Below are 18,500 nucleotides of genomic sequence, written 5' to 3' on the forward strand. Positions count from 1 at the left end.
CTAAAATGATGTTTTAATACCAGATGAGACAGAAATCTCAGAACAGTCTATCTTTTTTGGAAACTGACCAAGAAGGACATCTCATCCACTTCATCTTGCCATGCGTTAGTAAGTAACCAGGGAACAGTAATTCTTTAGATCAGTCAGGAAAATATAGAGATTAGTTAACTACTGTTTTCTGTATCTATGTCAATCAATGAATCTGTGTTATTTTAATATTTCCTGTGACTGAAACGCTGGTGTTTATTATAAAAAAGAAGTTATGCACTCACCATAACGTTCCATGTGTGTTGTCCATCTTCGCCTTCATTCTTACCAGGATGGAATGGGATCCGATCCTCGGATCTGACTCAGCCTTTATACTCAAGCTTGAGGTCTTCCACTAGCTTGTGGCTAAACCCTATCCCAGCATGTAGTAGGAAAGCGCCCCAGATCTTGTTTGCAGTTATAATAAGAGTAATAAAAATAAAGGCAGCTTAATAATTCAGAGTTCAGGAAAGAAGGCCAGAGAATAACGATATCCAATTATACCAACTCGGTCTTCCAGGAGTAAAAATGGCCAGGGGAAGGAGGGTGGGATGTAAGAATGAAGGCGAAGATGGACAACACACATGGAATGTTATGTTGAGTACATAACTTCTTTATGTGTTGCTGTCCTAGCTCGCTTTCATTCTTACCAGGATGGGACAGTGTCCCTAGCCCCATCTTGCTTGGGTGGCTCAAGGGAGAATATTCTTCAGAATCGTGGAACCAAAAGAGGCCCTGTTCCTGGAGGCCAAATCAACTTTGTAATGAGTGATAAAGATATGAGGTCTTGCCCATGTTCCTGTAGCACAAATGATATCTATTGGTAGTCTAGCCAGAAAGGCGGAAGTGGTTGCAATGGCTCTTGTAGAGTGGGCTTTAATTCTATGGGGAAGATCTCTGTTATGAGATTTATAGATGAAGGTTATGCAATCTGAAAGGCATTTTGAAAGAGGCACTTTAGAGACTGAAGTACCTTACTTTGAATCTGAAAAAGATATAAATAGCTGGTCAGATTTTCTGAAGTTCTTAGTCCTGTGTAAGTAGAAACATAAATGTCTATGCACATCCAGCTGATGTAACATGTATTCTGCCTTATTCCCGTAATTTGGGTAAAAGATTGGTAGCTCTATAGATTGGTTCAAATTTGACTCTGAACATACTTTGGTGAAAAGAAGAGTTTGTTCATAAGGAGACCCTGTCTCTATGGAAAAGCAAGTAGGTGGGCTTTATAGACAAGTCTTGCAGTTCTGATACTCTTCTAGCAGAGGTAATCGCTATCAAAAGAATAGTTTTCCATGTTAAAAACTTGAGCTCGAAAATGATGCTGTCTCAAAAAGAGGAAAGATTAAACGAGATGGGACGAAATTCGGTACTTTTCCGTTATCGGGGCAACACGTCTAATGAGCGCTTGGAATCTTACCACATGCTTGCAGTTGCTGTTGTGAACTACTTGATATTATGCTGAAAGGTTTTTCTTTATTTGCACTTTATAGTGTGTTGCTACTATGTGTTCTGCCAATTCAAAGATGCTCAGGGGTCCTTTCCGCAGTTTAATAACATAAGTAAAGTTTGTTTACGTTTTTACCTGAAATTACAACAACAACCCACTTTGACGAATAACAGACTGTGATCATCTTACTAAACAGTTCTAGTGAACTAGCCATACAAATGACTAAATATTCCGATTTCTGAATGTGTGGATAGGTACCCGCTTGTCATTGCACAGAAGCGCAAAACATAATGCACTGTTCCCTTTCTATTTACATTACTTTACAAGTCTGGAAAATGTATTTCACATTGAGTCATGACTTCAAGTCATTTGCTGTAATTTTATAAACCTTATAAGGCCATTTGAAAATTCGTGTCCAGTTCTACAAACATGACAAGCAGTAAATTACACAGTTATGAGATCGGGTTGGAATGATGTCCCGTGCAACCCCAAATAAACCTGCTCATGTCAGGAGAGTATCAGCCAGCTGTGTGGTACTACTGCTTTCCACGTTCCTGAACACACAAACTTAAGTAAATAAAAAAAAAAATTCAAGCATTTCAAAAATTATTACACTACATCCAACAGAAAGAAGAAGAGTCAATCAGCTTGTAAGGCACCCTGGTAAAACAGATTGTAATAAGATTTAAAAATCTTCTTAGCCAATGTTATTAATCTTCCATATGTAAGTCGTCTGAACTCAGCTTGATTAAAATGGCTGAAAACAAGGCTTCCTCTAGCTGTCTTTAACAACGCTCCAGGGCTAACACATGTGCGATCATTGTGTGTGTGTGCTAGCGCGTTAGAAGTGTTGCCCCGATAACGGAAAAGTACCCAAAATTCAAGTCCCATGGTGCTGGGGGGGGGGTCTCTGATAGGTGGTTGAAGTAAGAGAATACCTTTAAGGAACACTTTTACAGGGTGTAAGAGACAAGACACTGAGGCCAGATTCACCTATATGAAAACTAGATATCACTGCTAGTTGAATTCCAATGGTAGCAGCAGCTGCACCCTCATTGAATAATTTTGCTAGGAACTCTAGAATGTAATTAACTGGGGCAGTAAAGGGCTCAATGTAGCTACGAGAAGCCCATAATGAGAATATTTTCCATTTGCTTCTATATATCTTTCTTGTTGAAGCCTTATGAGAAGAAATTAGACTGTCTTTCACTGATGAAGAAAGTTTAGGAAACTTGGCTATGGTTGGAATTGGAGCAGCCAAGCTGTCAATTTGAAGGTCTGAAGGGAAGATGGAGCCGTTCCTGACACATGAGTCAAAAGGTCTGGAACTGGATCCAGAATCCAAGGCTTCTCCCAAAGATGAGGCCATAGGAAGAAGAACCAGATTTGACAAGGCCAGTATGGGGCAATGAGTAGCAAGTCCCTTCCCAAGCAATTAGCTTTCTGAAGACCCTCGGGTATTAATGGAAAAGGCATAGAGGAGACTCAAGGGCCAATCGTGAACAAGTGCATCCCAAGGTGACTCACCCGGAGGGGGCATAAGGGCAAAGTAGCTGCTGTATTTGGCATTCATGGATGTCAAAAAAAGGTTGCAGCAAGGCTGGCCCCATTTGTGGAAAATCTTTTTCACTACCTACTGTTTTAGGGACCACTCGTGAGGCAACAGCATTGCTCTGCTGAGTCAGTCTGCCATCATGTTGGATTTCTCCGGGATGTGCATTGCTATCAGAAAATGTTGGGAAGAGGTTGCCCACTGCCATACTCTCAAGGCCTCTCAACAAAGGGGGTAAGATCTGGTTCCTCATTTGTTTAAGTACCATACAACTGACATGTTGTCTGTCTTTACTGCAAAAGGTCCCAGCGGAAGAGAGTCCTGGAATGCCCGCAATGCTAGAAGCACAACTCTCATCTCTACAGCACTGATGTGCAAGTGGGCCTAGTGATTCTGCCAGGTGCCTTGGACGATCTTTCCCAGATAATGCCCCCCCCCCAATCCAATCTGAGAGGCATCCATGGTCACTGTGGCCAATGGTTGGGGAAGTACAAATGGTCGGCCTAGCATCACGAAGGTGGAGTAAAGCCACCAACGAAGGTCTTTTTTGGCAAGTTTCTGTTATCATTATTTTCTGGGACATCGCCAATTCCTGCATTGACCACTGAGTGGACAGTAGCCACTGGTTAATTCTCATGTGTAGACGTGCTAAGGGGATCAGAGTTATTGCTGCTGCCATAGTCCCCAAGACTTTTAGGACTATTCTTGCTTGCACTTTTTTCTTTGAGAGAAGATGTAACACCTGACATCGTAGGACTTGAACTCTTTCTGGACGAAGTCTGGCCATCATGTTTGAGTCTAATTCTGCTCCTATAAATATGACATGCTGAGATGCAGCAAGGCAGATTTATCATAGTTTATTGCAATACCTAGGTGACAGCAGAGCTGCAAGGTGGTGTCTCTTGCTTTTATTAGTAGATTCTCTGTGGTGGCGGTTAGGAGCCAGCAAAGGGCAGAGCTCAAACTGGCAGTGACTGGCTCCCAGCAAAAAGCGCAGGTGTCTCCTGAATCACCTGTCAATTTTTATGTGGTAGTACGCATCCTGGAGGTCTATTGAGCACATCCAATTGTTTTGTCCCAGAAAAGGGAGTATTGACTGCAGTGTTACCATCCAGAACTTGGATTTTTTTACTGATTTGTTTAGATTGCTGAAATCCAGAATTGGTCTCCAGTCCCCTGTTTTCTTTGGAACTAAAAAGAATCTTGACTAAGTTCTGGATCCTAATTGGTCTGTGGGGACTGTTTGGATGACTCTTTTGTCTAACAATTTTTGAATTTCTAACGTTGCCTGTTCCCTTTGACTGGGTGGAACATCTGGAATCTTTTTCATGTTTCGGATGGGGAAGGAAAAATGGATGGAGTAACCTCTGGATATGATACTTTGTACCAATTTGTCTTTTATTTTTTACCAGGCCTCTGGGTAAAAAGATAAGCGGCCCCTGACTGCCTGCAGAGATGGACAGGTGGGCCTCCTTTTAGGAGTGCTGTAAAGGTTTACCAAAGAAAGATCCTCTGCCACCCTGATTCTGTGGATTTCCTCTGCCACGTGGACAGCGTCTTCCATTACTACTTCCCCATCTGCTGCTAGGGGAAGTTTCACCATGAGTATCCTGGAAAGCTCTCTCAGATTTTCGAAACCACATTTTTCCACTTCCCTTCTGATCTTTGGATATGGTCTGGTAGGTAGGTAGGGAAAATGGACTCCTTTGCCAGGCAGAGTCTTTCCTTCTTGCTCACACCTGGTTAGTGTGTCTTTGACTTTGGGCCCAAACAGAGATGAGCCATCAAATGGGGCATTCACAAAGAAACATTTAAAGGGCTCCACGTAATCACACAAGCACATCCAAGAATGTCTCCTTAGGGAAATTCCGGAACCCGCTGTTCTACTCGCTCCATCCATTGCATATAAAATCAGTCTCATGCTCCTAGGTCAGACTGGAGGAGGAATCGGCATAGAAGGGGAGGATGTGGTCAGATCCGATAATAACCTGACCAACGCTGGTGTCCTTAGCCTCTGTACCACTCGATCCATGTCATTCTATAAGCTCCTGGAAGACCAAGTTGAAGGGGTTGGAGACTTGGTACGCTGTAAAATGGATGACCTTAGGGACGGACAGAATTGCTCCAAGACTGGGAACCGGCTCCGAATCTCAAATTCCATCAGCACCGAGATAGATGGCGCCGCAACTGCAGATTTTTTGGATCTGATAGACTTCAGATCCGGAGTCGAAATTTTTGCAACTTTTTTTGATGGCTCCAATGAAGCACTAGAAGAGGAAGATCTCTTCTTAGACTTTGCAGCAGGAGGTTTGTCAGATTTTTGTAAACCCGGACCTTCTTGGACTGTCTCAGAGAAGGGTGTTTTTAACAGTGCTCTCAATATTTAATTTCTTTTTCCTCTCCAGGAGTGCTCTATGGCTAAAAGATTGACAAACAGAGCAAGACTCCTCAAAGACAGATAGCAACTACACAATAGACCCAAATTTTGCCCATCAGTCAACGAAATTTTTTGTCCACATTTTTCACATTTTTTGAAGCCTGACGGTTTCGACTCCTTAGAAGACATTGTAACAGAGAACAGAACTAGCTAGAGAAATTTTATAATTTACTATTTATTTATTTATTATTTTTTTAAGGAACTAAGGATAAAGGAGGGCAAAGCCCTCTAACTTAAATGGGCTATGCCCAGGAGATGTAAAGGGACAGGGAAAGGAGAAAGCCCTCTAACTTAAATGGGCTAAGGGATTAGCAGTTCTCTAACTCAAATGAACTGTCTATAAGAAAAAGAAGGTTTTGAATAGAAAAACAGGTAGAAAGGGAACAACAACCAGAGAAAGAGTCTTCTAACTTAAATGGGCTAATTCAGTTTTAAGGTAAAAGCCAGGAGAGGGAGAACAAGGCCTAAATGGAAGACGATGGCCAACAGCAGAAAAAGCCACCAAAAAAAAACAGAAGTATACTATGCAGTATGACAAAACTACAAATTTTTAACAATGAAAATACGCACTTTTTGCAATAGAGAATAATAGAAAGGTTATACTTAACCAGAGCTAGTAGAATGAGCACCCGAGCTTGTTTAGCGACAAACGAGATCTGGGAAGCTTTTCTACTGAATGCTGGGATAGGGTTTAGCCACGAGCTAGTGGAAGGCCTGAGTATAAAGGCCGAGTCGGATCAAAGGATCGGATCCGAACTCATCTTGGTAAGAATGAAGGCGAGATAGGACAACACATTACATATTTAGTATTTTCATGTGTTTTTATTATTTATTATTAAATATATTTAAACTTTTCATTGTGGCTGGTCTTTTAGAGAATATTTTAACCTTTAAGAGTACTGATATTTATTTGGTGACACTGTTGCCGCTTCTGAAAGCCCTGCTGTTTGGTCATTACCACTGGTATTAGTATTAATTTCACTCGGTATAATTGGGTACCCTTGTAAGATCCTTAGAGTAGCTGACTTTGGAGTGTCCTGGTGGCAGTATCTACCTCATACTCTGGGCAGAGGGGCATAGCTGGTAAATTTGTGCCAGGCTTTCCCAGGTCTGTGTGTGTGTGTGTGTGTGTGTGTGTGTGTGTGTGTGTGTGTGTGTGTGTGTGTGTGTGTGAAAATCAAATCTCAAAAGAGTGTGTGTGTCAGCTACTTGGAGCAGGGGCACACAGCACTGGATTCACAGAAAGGATGGTGGAACACTTGGCCTGGGACACTCAGCTGAGGACTGAACTCTATAGCTATGTTACTGGGGAGTCTTACTGGGGGCCTGCAGAGAGAGAGGGTGAAACCCAGACCCCAGACTAATTGTGTTCCCTATGTGCTCTTAAGGGAAATTGCACTTGGTGCACAGAGCTGCACCTGGAAACACTGTGTATATATATTTCTGTTGTAAGTTAATGTCCCTCTGTAGTTTCAGTGGTGATGATTCAGGCTACTTGATTACTGGCCCAGATGTTGGGCTTTACAGGCATATTTTATTAATAAGAGATATCATGGTGTGTACCCAAGTCCTTGCTTGTTTAGACCATGCCACGTCTTCTTTGAGGTTAGATTCTTACTCTTGTTACTCAGGCATGGGATTATCCAAGTAAAATTGCTATCTTATGACTGATGGAGAAAATAAACTCAGCCACATACCCATTATTTATTTTGGTTTACACTGGCCATTATTTCCCCTATTTCATGTAACGTATGCAGAACGTTGGTTCACATGAGGGGCAAAAACAGCAAAGGAGGCTCAATATGGTCCGGTGTGTACACAAACAAGCAAATCTTTGTATCGTGGCACCAAAAGCAACAATCCTAAATGAGGCACCTAAAGCATTACTCAATACTTAATCATATCAACAGTCCAAATAATAATGCCTTTCAAATTTACGTTACTCAATGAACAAGAAATCATACTGTTTAAGACTGCCCCCAGTATTGCATCTTTCAAGTCAGATAATCAGCAGTAAAGGTGTCTACCTTTTTTCCAGTTATCTAGCAACATGCCTACTATAATTAAATGTTTCAAGCTGCTGTCTGCAATCATTTTGAAAGAGAAGTTTATGGCAGCATGATCAACCTCTGGGTTTTTAAAAATACTTTTTTTCTACTCCGGGATTGTATAAAACCATCAGTTTCCATGAATTAAGTGCAGATTCTATAGTCATGTTTTGTACATCAACAAATGCATGGGTCCTCCCTGTCTGGAGGCTTAAGGCTATGAGCTGTTAATAAACTGCATCCTGAAGTCCAGGAATGATTTCCTCAGTCTCCACTTGCCAGCTGTGTGACTCTTGGCAAGCCACATAAGCAGATAGTACTCTAGGGCAATTGGTCTAGGCTCCTCATTGATCAACAGAACAGCATGCCTATTAATCCTATATGAACCTAGGCAAGAATAAAGGGAGGCACTGCTAGAAGATAGACTATCCTAAAGTTTCAGAAGCTGAGCATACATGTTTTAGGAAAAAACAATGCCTTGCCTCCACACCTGCACAGCTCTATTACAAACTGTAGAAAAGGACTCGACTACTAAGTAAGAATTGAACCTCAAAGAAGAAATTAAATGAGTTGTATTAAACAGGCAAGTACTTGATCATCTTCACCTTTGTCAGAAAAAGAAGGTAAGACAACAGAAGCCCTTTTTTCTCCTAGAAGTAGTTTGTGAGATAAATGTATCAACATATAAACTCATGAAGATGAATAAGCTTCAACAGGCAGAAGGTAATCAATACCCACTTTCATTAGTTAGTGCATCAGCAGTCCCCTATCCCTGATGGGTCTACAAATTAGTTAATCTTGTACTTCAGTCCCACTGGCATTCTGTTTCTCCAGTGCTCATGTACTCAAAGGTGCGTATATTCTGTAATGGTACGTCATGATATTTCGCGCCAAATAAGGAGATCTCGCCTAGACCTTGAACTCACTGCTCATCCCCTAAAAACAAGCAAAATCCTATAAATGACAAACAAAAAATGATGAGAAGCATGTATAAATAATATAAAAAATACACTTGCTCGACGTACAGTAAATTCAGCAACTAAGTGTAGAGGAGGCCATCCAAACACAGGAAGACAGCTGGAGAGTGTAAGGGACCTAAGAGGTAAGGCCCCATCACACAAAAATCAATATGGTAAGAAAGCACCTGTTATACATCAAATAAAGAACCCTTCTTGTTGGGATATGATTTAGCTGAATCCCAGGCAATAAATCTACCAGTGTAAGAGCAGTCCAAGGGCAACCAAAAAGCCAAACAATTAGAAGTCCTGAAGTATAACAATATCAAAGAAAGGTCCATCTCATAAAGACGTGATCAAGATAATAATGCTTGATTAAAGGCTGTGACAAAGATTACAAAGCCATGACACCAACATCTGCAACAGGGACATTCTTCATGCACCAGAAGTAACTCAGCAGCAGAGTAGTTGCTGAATGCAACATTTTATGAAAACTGTCAATCAATATAAAGGCAAAAGATAATACTGTGGACCACTCAGAAAGGGCTCACTTGGTGACCCCTCCTCATCACAGCAAATAAGATTACCATTTATTCAATCTTCCAAAACTTATGAGCCTAATTCAGGTGAGCATCTAGAGTGTGAAGGGCTCTTTATGGCCTGTTTTCTTCCATCTTGAATAAAAAGGAAAGATAAACGGACAAATTAAGGGACAATTCATTAACTTAAAAAAAGCTGAATTATTATTGAATTATCACTTGTGACATAGACAAACTTACGTTTATATAAAAGTAATCAAACAACAGTAACCATTTCACATTTACATACATTATACATCACATATATTGTTCTATGCAATATAAACAAATCAACCAAAATTACATACATTTTTTCAATTCCTGCCTTCTCTTAAACCTCATTACTTCTCCAAAACATTTTCTGCATGTATTGTTCTCGTGATTTCCATTTTTTCCAATTTAATTTACTCCTGCCCTTTTCTAAAGTTCCCATTTCCTGTCCTTTTACCTCTGTTACAATATTCACTACTTCAGGTACGGTTGTTTCACACACTGATTTCCATTTTATAGTAATTGCTTTTTCAGCAGCCACCAGAATTAAACTTAGCAAGGTCTAACTGTCTAAGCAATTCAGATCCTCTATCCCACCTAAAAAAAAAATAATAATAATTTCCTTAGTTACAGTGATTTGCTCGCCCAGTATTCTTGACAGAATACTCTGTTAAAGTCTGCTGACTCATCACACTACAAGAACATATGCTCCCAGGAACCTCTTTCTTCCCCATTACACCTCCAACATCTACCAGCTGCCTGAGGAATAATTCTTTGGAGTCTGTCTGGGGTATAAAAGTACCCAGGCAAACACTTCCAGGCAAAAATCCAAAATCTTCTCGCCTTTGTTGCATATGTGGGAACCATACATATATCCTCTCATTACTTCTTTTTGAATTGTTTATCTAATCTATCTTCCCAATCTTTTCTGAACTCCTCTGATTGATTCATATAGTTATCATGCAATATTTTATATGCCCTACTAATTATCCCTTTTGTAACAGTAGCTTCTCTTCTAGATTCACATAAAAACTCAACCAGTGCAGGTCTTTCATTCAGGGTTCCTCTACCTCTTTCTCTGTGTCTACACTCTGATATCAATCTCTGATTGGGAAGGCAATCTCATGCTTTCAGTCCTAATGTCGTGTTGGCCTCATCCCATTCTCTTACCTTTCCCTCTCTAATTATTTGTTCCCAATACATTGGTTCATTTGCCAGCTTCCTCCAGTAAATTCCAGTGCCTTGTTGCTATTATCTGTACTCCCTAATTGCAGTCATTCGCATCAGCAAAATCTCCTTTTTCCATGCCCATGGTGGCTTAGTTCTTAGTATGCTTTCTTATACTTCAGTAATATAATATCCTGTATGACCATTGTTATTCTCTAAGGATCCGCATCCAAAATTCCACTATTTCCTTATTTCTTGAGTTACCCCCTCAGGTACCCTCCAAACTTGGCCATGAGAAAGCAGTCAAGACTTGCATTAGTAAAGATGCAATCATACCAGCAGAAAGAGTTGATCCTGACAAAACTGTGGCAGAAGGGAAAATATTAAAAACTGGAGACAGCAGAATGTTATTGAAAAATGATTATTCACTCTACACCAGACAGAAGAGACGCAAATTTATCACAGCAATCAGGGGCATGACAAGAGTCAGACAAAAGATTCAAGCTGCTATGTCCAGCTGTCTTCAGAATAGTTTTTTTCTTGGGGGATCAAAGACATTTTTTGATGCAGAACAGGCTAAAGTGGAATTACTAAAGTTTATCCAACAAAAAGGGAATCATCAAACAAAAGAAGTTTTGCATTCTTCTGACAATAAAAGTCATAGCCAGACTTTGCCAGTGAAACCTTTTCTACTGTCCCAAAGGAAAATGCTTGAGGGACAGAAATAAGCACAGTGGTTGAACTAGAAGAATCAGTAGTACCTTGGACTTGTCTGTGCACATTAATGGTACTCTTCCTTCTTAGTATGATTAGGAAAGAATTCTGGTAAATGAATAGGTTTATTTACATTGTTCTCTGATGTTATTTTAGGGATGAAGGAATGACTGGGTCTTAGTGAGTTTATATATTTGTGTTAAACCAGATATGGGGAAGATCTGCGATTCTGAGATCCGTTTCACTAAGGTGATGGCTACCACAAACATGGTCTTCCATGAAAGAAAGCTTAAAGCTGCAGAAGTTAACTTAAAAAGAGTATTAATTACAGTTTCTAGCACAAAACTGAGATTAAAACTGTAAAACTCTTCTCCACAACAATGAAGTAACTGAAGTACAAAAGTAGTGAACCCAAACAAATTGCCAATAAGAACATGTTTTAACAGATAAGTTCTTTCATTCAAAAATGATACAGAACTTCATCAGATAACTTAAACAATACAAGTACATGAATTAAATATAAATCGTTATCCAATCAAATTGCTTAAAAACAATGTTGACTGAATATTCATACAACAGCCATTCGATGGTATGAGACCATTTAAAACCTATTACTTCAAAGGGAATGCATTTAAAAAAAATATAAAATGTAAACCCTTAACCTACGTAAATCAAAAATATAAGTAATAATAAAACACTTTAGTGAAGTTTCTTAACGGTTAGCTTCACATATTTAAAACACCTTTTCATAAAAGTCACAATTTGTCAGCCCTTAATCCTAGTTTTCTATCCACAGATACTATCATTAATACATGGCTTTTGAGTGGCGTTTAATAAAAGTTGCCAACATAATTCCCTGTACTCCAGGTATGAGGACCAGTTTCCACCTTGTTCATCAGGTGTAATCTTCTCCAAAATATAAAATATAAATTTTCCAGAGAGAGAAGAAAATTTGGAGGAAAAGACAATAAAAATAGCTGATTAAATCTTCAAATTTATCCTTCAGTCAACCCAAAAAGAAAGCATAAACTGAAAATGTATAGCAGTAAAGACAACTCAGTGTAGCAAAGACATTCAGAAAGATACAATGAACAAATTAAAAGCATGAAAAAAATCTACTGCAGGTGTAAGAGTCTTCCCATCTGTTTGGTGTTAGCCAGTGTCAAATGTGGAAACACTGATGAAGGGAGTTTTATCCCAAAAGCTTTGTTGTATGTTGTATTATTAAAAAATATGTTGTAGCATTTTTGAAGTCTGGTGGTTGTTTGATTTCAAATGTGGAAACCTCAGGTGATGATGTCTAATGACACAGATGCCTAAAAATGTTTCAGTGTGGGATCTCAGCACCAGTTCTTATTTAATTACTTTATTGTTGATAACTGAGTGAGAAGAGTGGCCTGTCTCTGACCTGGGGCTTCCTCCAAATGGAAACACATGGTATACCTAAAAGGACCCTGGAGACATCCACAGTAGGTGGCAGACCACTTAACTGACTCCTTTCAACCCGGAGGAGCACTGCCTGTAGTCTGAGATCATCTCAGACTGCCAAGCTGCTTGCTCTGTCTTGCAGAGTAAAACCTGCAAAGGAGGCTAATTTTTGTATCTGTGACACTGTAAATACAAACTAACATTAGACTGAATGCTTCAGACTACAGTTGTGCTACTGCTTCAGTACCAAAGCTCAATGCAGTGATGATGGCTCTTTTAAAGAAAAAAGAAAAATGAAAAATGTGCCTAAAACATGGATACCAAGAGCCAAACCTCCAATCCACCTATTCACCAGAAAAGCACCTGTGTGCAGTGTGACCCACTCAGTCTAGTAAAGCTCAGTCAGAAGTCGAATAAAGCTGTCATGAGGTCTCAACACTCACAATGTGAAGGATCAATGCCAGGTACAATGCCAGTCAACTGGCAGGTGGTAGAGGAAAATGGATTTGTCTCCAGCAATGGAAATTAATTCTTAGGATATGGAATGTCACTGCAGTGCTGGGGAAGGTACCAGATAGAATCAGATGGTTTTAACTGTACACACAACAATGGTTCTAGAACCAGACTTCTGAAATGGCTCTGGAGATGCCCCTGTTAAAGTACCTTGGGTGGATGTGAGGCAACTCACAAGTCCTCAGACTAGAGAAATGTAGTTGGAATTTGTGTCAAGTAAGGAAAGCTGTCTCGATGAAATTGGAAGTTGCAGAAGGAAAACTGTCACTAGTGAGTAAACACTTAACTACTCAAAATATTCAACTCTGTAGAAGACAGAGAGAGTAGCACTTGATACATTATCTCCTACTGACTCTCTAGTTCTGTTGGGAGACTAACATCCTCATGGAGAATAATGGAGATACCTGGTGGGGCAGGTCTGGGAGTAATGGTTTTAAGGGACTTGAATACAAATGGTAAACTCCTATTAGATTTCAGTGCAGGTTATGAAGTGCCCATAATGAACAACACACTCCAATGTAAGACTGGTCATAAATGTTCATGGCACCTTAACTACTTGAGCCAAAGGTCAAAGACAGACTATTCCTGTCATCAGATCCAAGGTCATTTGTTGTTGATTTCCCAGTCAAGGGAGGTGTTCAGCTATCAATAGATAGCCAGCTGGTAGTAACATGGGTCAGATGGCTGATATGGCAGTTGGGCAAATGCAGGAAATCCAATTATGCAATGCAGATGTCCTACAGACACTTTGTGCATGATAAGTTCAACTCCAACTTAAAGAGGTAGCTCTCCTATACACTGGGGAGGTCAGTAGTGCAAAGTCTAAAGGGATCCTGTTTAAGAAATCTGCAACTCAAATATGTCAGACACCAGCAATGAGGAAGGCACTCAAGTTAAGTGACCTTCAAAGTAATGCTAGCAGAGGTTTCCAGATTTGACTGACAGGTAACAGGCTGGTAAGGCAGCAGCTACCAAAGTGAATTGCCAACACTGGGAGTTTATCAGAGCCATGAATAATGACTTTTGATGACTTGGGAGGAGTACTAGCAAACTATCTAGCAACTAATTTAGGATTAAGGACCACTGCCTGGACAGTCGCCAGCAACACTGGAGAAATTCTGACCATGAATGGGAACAAAGTTAGGTGGTAGAAGGAATGCTTAAAAGAACTATACATTTCGTGAGCGCAGTCTTGTAAAAGGAGGTAGTATCAGAAACAACTGGTGGGACTGGATCAGTTTGTGTAGACGATGTCACTGTAGCAATTAATTCTGATGACAAAGCTGTTAGGTTGTCATGGTTAATCTGCCATTTCACTAGTTGTGTAACAGATGAAATAACTCTGCATTTATAAAGTGTGGTACTGGTCCCCATTTTAAAAAAGCAAAATACAAGCAATTCATAGTGCGCATGCTGGGTCTGGTATCCAACCTGTGAACTAGAGTGGTAACAGGGCAAATGTAAGAGATTACCAAGGTTAAACCACAAGATATCACCTTAGCTATTTGATTTAAGACAATGCTTCTAAACCCCTCTCCCAGCAGGTGGAATCTTCTACATCTAAAAGCTTACGTAATATCATCTGGGCTTAACCTTGGGAAAGTTTCAAAAAAGGGGAAGGAAGCTGGTAAGGGGAGACACTTACTTTGAAACCAAGCGTCTGACAGAAGAACAGCAATGTAGATTCCATTCTGGACATGGAACAAGAATCCACTCTTTACCCCTGTAGTAATAATAATAATGCAGTGCTTGTGGGAACTTACCAGTACAATCCACGTATTTTATGTGACATACCTAGATTACCTCTTAGTGTCTCGTACTGCAGCATTCCACAAATTAATATCTATTGCGCATCTACTTTCAAGTAATTAAAAAAAAAATCTGAAAAGATAACTAAAGTTGTGTAGTAAGATATCTTCTTTTCTCATCAACTTTTTCTTACCAGATGATTGTCTTTGGGTTGCCATCAGAATAAGAGTTTCTACCCACTTTGTAACACTAGTCCATTGTATGTTCCTAGTTGAAATCACACGCCTCAGAAATGCTAAGTAGTCCCCAAGCTGTGCTTCAGCAGTACAGCACCTGCTATGACCTGCAAGAAGAAATTGCATTATTATTTATTATTATTATTATTATTATTATTATGGGTTAAAAGATCAGTATACAGCAAGATTCATTATGATCAGTGTTAACATCTCAAATTCCTAAAATAATTCCATTTTATTATTATTAATAACCGGTTTTATGTGGAAACTTTGCAATTCATGAAAAGAACAGCTCCACTGAGTTAAAAATTATTTTCAAAACAGGCTACAGACAAATTGCAGCGGCAGGACATTAAGTACACTGCTGGTGATCCAAATTCAGCAAGCATGCATTCAGTTACAGTGCCAACCAAAAAAGATTAGACTGAAGGACCAAAGCCAGGCACAAACACATTCTGAAAGAAGACTGTGGAATGCTAATATCCTAAGACAATTCTCAAGGGATGGCCAAGGATAATTCACTACAGTAAAGCATGGAGGCCTGTGAGTTTTGGAACTGCATGTAATTGTACATTTGTCTTTGATAGTGCAATGTACACATTTATGATCATCATACTTCAATGTGTGCAAAAATGTAAATGTCTGGCCTGTGACTGGACAAAATGTGCTTCTACTGTGGGTCTAGAGAAATTGCTTAAGTAGGTTGTTATTAAAATTGACTCTCAATCATACCACTATTAACAATAATGGACTCTGATATCTCAGTGCCCTCATTATTCTGTTAGGAGCACTTACCACATGAATGTGACTTTGGGGAGTGCAGGGCAATGGCAAAAGTAAGAAGGAAAGTGGCGTCAAGAAGGCAAGACAGACACTCATGTTATCCAAAGCCAGAAGAATCTAAATAACAAAGGAGATCCTATTATATCTGTACAAGGATGGTCATAAATGTACACAGACTGTATTATCAAAGGCACAATTACAGAACTGCATACAGTTCTAAAACTCACAGTTGTATTTTAACACAAAATAACAGGGTATGTGATGCCCTAATTAGTCAGTTTTATTTAGTATGTATAAACTGAATATAAATTAGTGAAAGGAGTAACAATCCAGGTATACTGTAAACCACTGCCATGTAGGGTTGCCAGCTGTCTGGTTTTCTGACAAACTGTCTGGTTACAAATTTCATTCAAAACCGGACACATGAAGTCCGAGTTTTATGCCACTGCCACGGTCTCAAGCGTTTCTCCCACGCCATCTTTACTCTCTCTCTCCCCCCTCCTTATTGCCTGCAGTCCCGGTGTGCTTTTTGGCTATAATTAGAGCCATTACTTGACTCCGGACTGTCCGGAAATAAGGGACACTGTCCGGAAAACAGAAACTGCCTTTTCTTTTCCGGAAAAAATAAAATCTTTTTATTTAATTAAAAAATATATATTTTTAAAGGTGTTCTACTTTAAGAATGCCCTTTGAATCTGGTCGCACGCACAGACGCAGAAGCAGCAGAAATTGTTTACATAACATCTTCATCTTCCGCGCAGTGGAATTTAAATTTGAATCTCCAGAAAACATTTGGACTTCTCAGCAGACCACAACAATGAATGGTTGGACAAAATCAGAGAGGTAGGTGTGCGTGTGAAGCTGCCGCTGCTATGAAAAGGAGAGCAACTGAAATGTAATTAACTTAAGAGGAAGTTTTTTTTTTTATAATTTGATCATGCAGAGCAGAGGCCAGGAATTATTGTATGGTATCTTGTACAGTCTCATTGTATTGCATTGCATTTCTGGTTTACACAAAGCTTCAGGGCTAAATTCTTCCGTAACAAGTAAGTCACAAGATGCTTCTTTCATATGAGCTTTAGTGAGGCGGCCTTCTCTAGACGATACTGAGAGTATGTTGCTGTCCTAAGCTTACATTTCCAAAAGAAAATAATAACATTCTAAAAGACAGAGCTGCAGTCTATCTGCCTATATCAGATAACAAAAGGACAGACGGTTCTTCCAATGGACTTTTATTAATGATACTACAAATCCCAAGAAATTGTTTAATTTTGTGCAACTAAGTACTAGTAAAATAAAACATACCTATTTTTGAAGTCTTTTTATGCGATTATTGCAATTCCTTTATAAAATTGTTGCTTAAAGCTGTTGAATGTGGTTAAAATATTTTAGAATGATAAAATAGGGAAAACATCTGTTGCCATAGTATCTCACTTGTTAATATTAATAATGTGCCTTTTGATATAATGCTCTATAATCGAGGGTCAGCTGTGGTTAATTGTTATTTGTGACATACTGAGCTGAGATTTGTATAGCAAAGGTGTGTAAATTGATGACCCTGCTAGTTTTCTAACCATCCACTAGTTGTCCACATTAAGCATGTGCTCTGTAGCTTTCTATAAAAGGCATAGGTTCATTTTTCAAAAGCTGCAAGTCCAATTGTGTTATTATTTGTTTTATACTAGACATGCATTTTCAGACCATGCTACACATTTTCAGGTCTGTGTTATTGATGTAAGATATGATTGTTGTTAATACTGTGTCATTTCTTAGAACATTTTAAAATGTTATCATCCTAAACTTGGGAAAACAATGTGCAATGCTGTTTTGGGGTATGTGAGATTTAAAGGCAGAGTAGTTCTAATGCTAAGTCTGTTTTCATTGTGACAGTGTACTGCTTTGTTTAGCAAATGTGTATCAGTGGTTTGTGCTATAAAATTTGAAATAAATGTTTTAAATTAAATCCAAATATATGTAATCACTGTAGAAGTAAAGCAGAGGACAGTATGCACACTCAGAGTTATGAACAGTGTTTATGGTAACTGGGGATAAATTGGCTGAAAACAGGCATCCAGAACAGAAAAAGAGGGTGTTCCCATCAGCTGATGCCACGGTGATGTCATAAAATGAGTGTGGCATGGATGGGAGAGGGGGTGGGAATGGGTGGGGTTATGGGTGATGCAAGGGGCATGACCTTAGTCTGGTTTTAGCCACAAACAAAGCTGGCAAACCTACTGCCATGTGAAGCAAAAAAGGTTTCTAAAAGGGTACCTTGAAAAAAATATAAGTAGTCCAAAGTAAATATGACCAAATTAGGGACATATGACATTATAAGAAATATAACTTATATAAAAAATTGCTCCCAGCTATATTTTTTTTACCCTTCAGGTTATTCCAGTTCAGTCATATTAGCGCAGTGTTCACGTCTTGTGGTCCTAAATGGAACTTAGCAATTTATACTACCCAAGAATTCAAACCTTCCACTAAGCCTTTCCCAGCACCTAGGGTTGCCACCTTCCTTCACGGCTAAAACCGGAGCAAAGCCGCGCCCCTCGTGTCACCAGTAACCCCGCCCACCCCAACCCCCTCTCCCGCCAACATACCTCCTATTTTGTGATGTCACGACAGCATCACTCAATGGGAACGCCCTCTTTTTTCGTTCCCGCCGCCTGCTTTTGGCTGATTTACTATGCTTTTCTGTAAAAAAGCATAGTAAATCAGCCGATTTACAAACTCCGATAGTCTGTTTCCTTTTTGAAACAGAATACCGGAGTTTGTACAGTGTTTTCCGGACTACCGGAGAATCAGTTTGATTTCCTGATAGTCCGGAAAAAAAACGGAGGGGTGGCAAGCCTACCAGCACCAGTTTGA

At 39.6% G+C, this 18,500-nt stretch overlaps 1 protein-coding gene across 1 annotated transcript in view; it reads right to left on the bottom strand.

The window, feature by feature from the left end:
- The window catches only part of LOC122815150 (probable E3 ubiquitin-protein ligase HERC1), a 5,886,073-nt gene that overhangs the window by 2,940,519 nt on the left and 2,927,054 nt on the right, over positions 1-18,500 (bottom strand). Inside the window, exon 31 of the mRNA XM_044087407.1 lies at positions 14,804-14,953. Within this exon, the coding sequence (XP_043943342.1) occupies positions 14,804-14,953 (150 nt within the window). The remainder of the gene's footprint in view (positions 1-14,803; positions 14,954-18,500) is intronic.

This window comes from Protopterus annectens, chromosome 1.part1 (genome assembly GCF_019279795.1).
Source record: "Protopterus annectens isolate FY-2018-M chromosome 1.part1, PAN1.0, whole genome shotgun sequence".
Classification (NCBI taxonomy): domain Eukaryota; kingdom Metazoa; phylum Chordata; order Ceratodontiformes; family Protopteridae; genus Protopterus; species Protopterus annectens.